Genomic DNA, 8644 nt, shown 5'->3' with positions numbered 1-8644 from the left:
AAAAAAAAAAGTACAGGTGAGAGGGTGGGACATAAACTGCAAGACATTTCTTTTAATTTTCTTCATTGATATAATTTGTATTGACACTTTCTTTTCCATTGAATGCCATGAATTGTGAAGCATTTTGATAAATACTGAATAATCACCTTCCTTATGAATATGACTAAGTCCTCAAAAACTAGTTATCATATAATACATGTAATATTAGTTTCTGAAACTAAATGGAAAAATACATTAAGTTCAGGCTTCCTGTAGAATATGAATAAATCAGTAACTATATTCACAAATCAAGGCCATGAGTAATAATGTAACATAAATCTTTCATTCATATATCAATGTGTAATGAACAAAAATAGTATAAGTCAGCAAACTATTAGTTTACATTATTTACATGAGAAAATGTGATTAGATTGTATATGCCTATGCAGTAGAACACATTTTTCTAAAGAAAAGGAAACCTGGGAGTAAGAGATTAAACCAACAGAGCTGTTCTACAAGTGTGGCAAAAATTTCAAAGAAACAATTTTTGTCCTGAAAAATGCTACTTTTACAAACCTAAATTATCCAGGCACACTGTTTTATATCTTTTACATCCTATCCCATGAGGTCTTTGTCTGTGAGTAACATTTTCGTTCAACGCTTCTTGCCAACCATGATCACACGCTGCTGCTCTGTGTCACTTGTGAGGCTGTGCTTGTTTCACATGCCCTGCACCCTGTCCTTATGTCAACAGGCAGTGAGGGAAGGGAGGTCATGTTGTGTTTGCTCCACAGTTCACAGAAATTTCCAGAGACATTAAATAACTGTCCTTCAGTTCTACGATGGCTTTCACACAACAGGGACTAGAACTGGGGTCCAGCCAGCATTAGAATAAGCCACATCAAAATACTTACCTAGCTTATTTTCAGAGAGTGATGAGGTAACTGAAATGACTTCTCTAAGCGTTTTCCTTGTTTGTAAGCACATTTGGCTACATTAAATAGGTTCAAACAATAACACTGTAATTATTCACTCGTGTTAGAAGCTAGAGCTGTGAGGTACAGCTGGACCTGATGATTAAAATCTTCCATACTAGCCTGACAAGAGTGTCAGCTGTAACTCTTCCCTTCCTGTGAACTAGCCTAAGAAAATGCTCCAACTAAAGCATCAGAGTGTGGGTATTAAAATCACCATACTAAAATGGTAGTTTCACGTCCCCTGAAACCTGGTTCCTTTTGTAGCTCTGCCTTCATATGCAGTGTCTGACACTGAAGCTGCTGTGTTGTCTTGCTTGGGTGGGTGGTGTGCAAGTGTCTGATTTAATTATTGCCTTGAGACTTCTCAGAATATTCTAGTGATGTAACCTGGTTTCTACTGCGTATTTTATACCTTTTTGCTCTTATTTCTGAGTTCCGTATTTTATAACTCAATTTGTGCAGGTTCTCTAGGGAGGAAGGCAGGAAAATTCAAATTCTCTAGGATTCAGTATGCCATGAAGCAAATGTTAATGCTGAAAGTATAGATATTCTGACATCTAATGCATATCACATTTTAATAATACCTCACTCAAAATACTCCAATACAATCTCTATGTTTGCCATGGTTTTTCTTTTGATGACGAAACATCTTTAATGTTCAGTCCACAATGATGCCTCCAAATCTTGGGATTAAAAGTTTGCTCTTAATGTCACTGAGTCAGGCTTTGAATTCTGTCTCCAGGATCCTTTCCTTTTGGATTGCAGTGAGGAAGACTTTGTTAAAGCAAGGGAGTTTGTTGAGCGCCTTCTTGATGGAGCTGTGTCAGCAGACCTGAGCTGCCTGTTGACTGAGAGAGTGGCCCTGTGGGCTCCTGCCCTGGGGATGGGTGGATGGCAGGAGGCTGAGGCCAGCTGCCAGCTCCTTTTGTCTTAATGAGAAGGGAGGGAGCCGTAAAAGCCATCTAAAAGAACTGGGGCAAAAGATTATTGGCCTCTGGTCTGTGATTGGTTTTATCTTTATGATTTCTGTGACCAATGGACAGGGACTCGTTCTGCTAAGTTAAAAGAGAAACCCAAGGTCAGTGAGGACTCAGGACACAAGAGAACTGTGCTGTGACATCCTATAAGTCATTGGTGTCCCAAATTCTCTGTTGAAAGAGGTTATGGGGCCACAGAGGAGAGTGATCGATGATGTAGGGTGTGCCTAAGGAGAGTCACCTAGGGAGAAAAATATTCTCTCAGGCTTTCACAGAGAGCAAACTGGTCAAGCAATGGCTGTGACTCATGTAGATGGCTGACACTGACAAAAGTCTCCGAGGTGCTGTACATGGTTTCAGAGTAAATCCTGAGGGGATTTGAATGACCTTGTCAGATACGCAAGTTACATTTTTAGTTGTATGGGTCTTGCTTTAACTTGGTCTTAACCATCCAGCAGAAAAGTGTAACCAAGAGGTATAAAAAGTAAAGCCATATTAGTATGCTGAGCTGTAAAAGGCTCAAGTCAGCAATTTCTGACAATTGCCAGTTCTGCTGATAACCCACTACTATTATGGCTTTTGGATTATATTGGGTTATTTTGCTGAATTCAACTACTTACAATATTTGAACTGGCATGAAGTATGAAAAGGTCCTTTAAAGACCTCTCCAAATACAGCTTCTCTAACAATAATGGAACCCCCATCTCTGACAAAACAACACAAAAGAGGGATATAAATGAAAGACCATTTTGTAGTGAACAAAAAAATATGTATATGAAAAATAGATAGGATAGATATACAGCTGCTTTCTCTTAGTTCAAAGAGAAGAAAGGTTTATACTAATATTGTTTAGGCAAGACATCATGTCTGCATCCTGCACTCTGAATAACTACTACGAAGACAACAATACGCAATGTATTAATTGTTGTAACTGTCCTACTAACCTGTTTTGAGAGTGTTTCATTGCTGTTTTTTTCCTCATTAAAGTGAATTAAAGAATTTAAAAATTAAAAAGAAAAAGAAACTAAAGCTGTACCTTGGTTCTTGGGAATCCCTACACATACCCGCCTGCAGGAGACAGCAGGAATGGCCACGTCCTTGCCACATCCTGTGGGCATCATGAAAATGCTGTAAAGGCTAGAGAAAGTTTCCCCTTGAGCCTCCGGTAGCTAAATGCGTGTATTTTACCATTTTCTAATGAAAGCAGTTCATCACTGAGTAAGGCTGTTCTCATTAGCTATAAGCACTGATTAATAAATGAATCATAAATGATCAGCTTACAGAGAAGAATAAATTTATCTTCCCTTATTTGTGAGTTATTAAAAAGAGAAGCCAGACCTCATGGCGCATCATTAAGAGTCTTCACGGCACTATAAAAAGCATGACTTTGGTTTATTCAGAACAGCTTCCTGACAATGTAAGAGAAACTAAAATTTTTCTGAACTATTTTAAAGTTTCATTGTTTATGGAGTCAAGCTGAGAAAATTTTGAAAAACTAAAGATTAGTGAGGAAAACTGTTTTATCTTAAGATTCTAGGCCTAACAAGTTAGCAAAGATTTCACTAACATATGATTCTTTTATACAACATTTCTTTAACAATATCACACACACACACACACACACACACGTACACACACACACACATTCTCTAAACCTTAGTTTAATCCCATTGATAAGAATTCCTTTTCAGCTATAATAATAAATAAAGACAAAGAATTTCTTTAAAGTAAAGCAGAAGTAGATATCTGCATAACATGCTATACAATTTATTAAGCCACTAAAATCTTCTATCTGGCCCTTCCCTGAAATTAAGCAATAAGTTTTTCATGAGTGTATCTCACAGCCTACATTTGCCCACTTCTTAAAAAGCATATTATTGTTGCATTCATATAAGTATTGACAATGAAACAGCTGTACTGGAAATAGTAATACCTGACTTATCCAGGAGAGAAAAATATGTAATTTCATTTATTTCAACATTAGTGAAGACTTAGAAGCAATTCAGAAAAAGGCTGCTAAAGCTAAAATAGTTATCACTAAAGTCCCTCTAAATATCTTAGCCTCAAGTCAGTAGCTTACTTATTTTTAGGGAAAAATATTCCAAAGAAATACTGTAATGACAGTGACATATTCCACACATGTGTTGTGTCTAACATGACAGCCACTAGCCAGCACTTGAAATCAAGCGAGTGCAACTGCATTTTGCATTTTACTTTATTTTAGTTAATTTACATTTAAGTTTGGGTGGCTGTATGAAGTTGGTCACTATCATACTATTATTAAAAGCAAGCCCACAATAACATCAAGTGGAAGTTAATGTTAGCAGTTTGACAGTAGTAAATTCCAACAAAGATCACGCAGAGCCAACAGGAGTTTTTTCAGTAGCACTGCAGTTGAGAGATGTGCCGCAAAGGCCATCAGGTTAATCGCTTTGGTCTTTGACAGCCTTACAGATAAGGAAACCTCTCAGTCAGTGATGATTTAGACCAGTAATTTCCAAGCTTAGGAATCAGTTTCGCATCATACTCTGCTTATGACAATCTCAGATCCAGAAAATCCATCAAAGTGTCCCCAAATTCAACATCATATATAAAGTTAAATTTTCTTACCTGCCATCACTCCATAGGTTGATGGCTGGTTTCCATAGTGGCAAGAAGGAACAGAATAATGCAATCCTGTTGCTGTGTTTTCCAATGTTGTCACCGGGAAATATATGTGCAAATATTTAGGAGTTCGAATCAAAGACAAAATAGATGGGACTGGTAAGAAAACGTCTGAGGATTCAAGACACATTCAGTTCATTTCAGAGATATACATTTGCATGAGCCTTAAAGTTTTATGCCACTAAGTTCTTCTAAATAGGAAGAGTTTCAGTGAGTACGTAAACGAGGGGTCAAAGTTTGCCTCAAAGAGGATGGTGGCCTTCCTTAATTACCTCGTTGTCTGTGCTGTGGCTGCAAGTGCCCTGGGAAGGGGTGACTGGCCAATTTGGATGTGACTAAAGTCAATGCTTGTAGGTTCCAACCATTACAGATACTGCAATAAACTGAGTAGAGACTAGTGTCTTAATATTCTTGCTTTGCTTAGTGTTATGAAGGTTTTTCTCTGGAGTAATACTGAAAATGACTCTAGAATATTCTCTGCTTTTGTGTATGATCCTAACACACCTCAGAGAGTCTTGAAAACTATTCTTATGGGTACAATTGTAACAATCTCATTATCTTCAAGGATGTTAGGAAAACCCTGTGACCCTGTTCCGTGTTTATGCCGTGGCTGAATCCATGAGGTTGCATGTATCCTGCATGCACGTGACAACACTTCTAATACTAAAACTTCATCAAAAATAAATTCATCGATGAATAAGAATATGCTAAAGCTTTATATAAACAGAATCACACTGTTACTTCATGTGCTTCATGGAATCGTTGTATAATTTGATAGAAAATTGGAATTACTAAACTTCCATCAAGTTTTGAGCAGAAATCAAGTTGAATTAGAGCTGGAATGACTGACAATAAAACCGCTGGTCCATATTCCAGTGTGAGTTGCTTCACTTCTCTTCACATTCTGAACACAGCGGCAGATTGTCATGGGTATCAGATAAATCTATCTTCTCGAATGAGATATTATGTAGCAGAGCATGTGGATCCTTTCAGAATTTTGAGGTATGATGTAACGATTGAAGACATGAGGTCTGTTCATTAAAAAATGTGTTTTGTCTCCGTAGAGAGTAATTTTTGATTTTTAAAAATCTGCGTGTGTTCTCACTTCATAACAGACATTAAAAGAATTAAAGTGATCGCAACATAGTGATCACACAAAAATGCTACTATTCATTTAAAAATGAAACAAATGGATGTTGGAACATTTAATATGCAAGTGTGCTAATTAGAGCCAGTATTTGTCATTATGTCCTCAACAGTTAGGTGGATATAATTACAATTTTGTAGGAAAGTATAAGTCAATGAAAACTGTTTGAAGGTCATTTTTACTGGTGATTTCTTTTTTACTCCCAAGATTTAAATATTTTTGTTTCTCTGATTTTACAAAGTTGAGTTATGAATATAGTACGTTTCTTTGTGAGAACTTTACCTCAATCTAAATTTTATTTTATTGCTGTATTTTCTCTATACACAATGGATTAAAGAAACAATGTATCACTCTCTATCCTAAATATATGTATTTACATTTAAATATATGCTTAGTTATGTAATAGTTTTTAAGTCATTTATACTGTATATTTTTATTGAAAACACATTGCTCCTACATTTCAAAAATATGTTGAGGTATTTCAAATATAATTGTTTAATCTAATTATATAATTCTTCAACAAATGAAAAAAACTCTCTATATTAAATGATTTTCCAAAAGCCTAAGTAGCTAATGTCTAGAATCTTTAAAGTTGGCCTTAAAGTGATGTCAGACTTAAACATATGCTTGAAAATGTCTAATTTTAATGTAGAATAGATGTTAAATGTATTCCACCAGAATATAAAGGTATAAACCCAAGCCTTTGTATTTGAATGTACAAAATATTATTCCCCTTCCAAGTATGAGGCACATTGCATTTAAACAAATAGAGAGTGAATAATATGCTGCTACTTAATGGAAGAAATTTTCTCAAAGGCTTTATCCATTTATAAATGAGTTGGAATAGTTTCTTTGTTATTGTATAAAGGATGAATGTATTATAAAATATGCATCTGTTTGCACTCAGACAATAATTTTGAATATTGAAATCGAATTTTTATTTAAGAAAGTCAACTAAAACAAATATATAATCTGTTTATACAGATTAGGCTCTTCAGAACACAATCTTGAAAAAAAAAATAACAACCTTGATTCATTAGTTTTGCCTTAAATTTAATATCATGCTAAATTGTTTATTAAAATGTAATGATTGTGTTCTTTAAAATCCATTTTGATTGGTATTGAAAATTAATTTGGTGTATTTATTACAAATTTTATATATTCTATTTTTAGATAATAGTAAATGTCATCTAAAAATCAAGTAAATCTTTAAAGAAGTGCCATGTATTAAACTTCAAACTCTTTTAGAATATTTATTTGAATTTGTCATTTACCCATAAATATTTCCATTAAGTTCAGTGTTTTCTTACATAGAAAACACATTTTATTATGGTAAGACCATTAATCATCTAAATGATTTCCCTTGCTAATGAAAAAAAATTCTTAGGCATTTTATCCTCTTTAATATTATTAGCATTTAATTTAAAACCAATTAAACTGAAGGGGGAAGATGAAACAAGGCACGCAAGCCCTAACTGAGAAGACTCAGAGCGCCCGCTGGGACCTGCGGCCGAGCGGGCGTCCCGGGCGGTACCTGTGGTCATCACGCTGGGGCCGGGGTTGGAGCCGGGGAGACACTCAGCCGCGCTGTGGTGCATTATCAGAGGCAGAGCTGCAGAAGCGTCGGAATTCAGAGGTATAAAGGTGTCGGCCGCAGGGAAAGATTGGCAACTCATTCCCACGCACGAGCAGAAAAGAAAGAGCTGCTGCTGCCCAAATCAGTTTTATTTTGTTACCTGCGGCAGGGCTAGCTCGGTTCTCGCTACCTGCATATATACATCAGCGAGCCGAAGCCGCGGCCGGCCGCGGGCGCGCTGCTGCTTATCCTGCGAGGAAATCCCCTCATGCATGTGAATGGCCTTTCCCCAGCAGCGCTGCCCCGTCTCCCGGGACGTCGCCTTGCTCAGCGGCACCCATCTGTGCCGAAGAAAGAAGCTGGCTCTTGATGCGGATTTAAGGGAGGGAGAAATCTAGAGCTCGGACAACTTGGGTGACGCCAACCTTTCAGAGTGGAGTCAAGAACTTCGCAAAAGTGTCTCTGAAGAGATAAGGCTAAGAGGAGATATTCTAATTCTGGATAACTTATTAAATCTGCTGAATAACTTGAAATAAGAAATTGTGTATTACACGCTTTTAAGAGTTTTAATGTTTAAGTTGAGAATGAGAAATGCGTGAGAAAAATATGAAAATGAGTGCTATCAGTTACTAATTTAAAGTCCACAACGCACATTTGAAAACCATTAAAACCCACCTAATTGCTACTATAACTGAATAATCTTTAGAAACGAATACAGTGTAGTAATGTGTACGGAAAGTGAGTCCAAATGATTGCATCTGTGGATTCAATTTGCTCTTCAAGAATCCAACATTCAGGGAGCTCATGTTCTAATAAGTCTGTTTACGGTGGATGTATCTTTGAACGCAGACCTTCCACACAGAATATACTGATGTGACAGAACAAAAGATACATGCTGACTATAGCGGATGTAAGATAAATATCATTGGGATTTTTAATAATTATGATTTCCATCATACTTGATTTCTATGCTGCAAGAGCGAATGGCAGCAGGTATATAGCTCAGCAGCACAGCCCCTGCCTGGTAAGTGTGAGGTCCTGAGTTCGATTCCCAGTACTGGAGAAAAACAGAGTGAAGGTAGTATCACACAGAACACGCTTACGAGGGTGTTATGGAGAATGGAACTAATGTGACAGGCATCAGATATTACTGATGTGAGCTAGGGTCGTTCTTCGGCAGACTGATTTTTTTTTTTTTAATGTGGAATTGCTTGCTTTATGCCAAATTTAATATTAATGTGAACGTGAATGGGAGTAAATCTTGAAGTCATTTAAATATTTTTTAATATTTTAGGAAAACTTTGTTAAGGGTTGACTGTCATTA

At 36.6% G+C, this 8644-nt stretch overlaps 1 protein-coding gene across 2 annotated transcripts in view; it reads right to left on the bottom strand.

Annotated features, from left to right (window-relative positions):
- Positions 1-7527, bottom strand: part of Pou1f1 (POU class 1 homeobox 1) — a 14174-nt gene extending 6647 nt beyond the window's left edge. The window contains exons 1-2 of one of the 2 annotated variants that reach the window (XM_004634823.2): positions 7279-7527; positions 4544-4693 (exon numbers count right to left, since the gene is read on the bottom strand). In XM_004634823.2, the coding sequence (XP_004634880.1) occupies positions 4544-4693; positions 7279-7420 (292 nt within the window). In that variant the 5' untranslated portion in view covers positions 7421-7527. The remainder of the gene's footprint in view (positions 1-4543; positions 4694-7278) is intronic. The other variant, XM_004634824.1, reaches the window with a different exon arrangement.
- Between the last annotated feature and the right edge of the window lie 1117 nt (positions 7528-8644).

Source organism: Octodon degus, unplaced genomic scaffold (assembly GCF_000260255.1).
Source record: "Octodon degus isolate 3935 unplaced genomic scaffold, OctDeg1.0 scaffold00066, whole genome shotgun sequence".
NCBI lineage: Eukaryota > Metazoa > Chordata > Mammalia > Rodentia > Octodontidae > Octodon > Octodon degus.
Note: the sequence above shows the minus strand (reverse complement) of the source record. Positions and strands in the feature narration are given on the sequence as shown.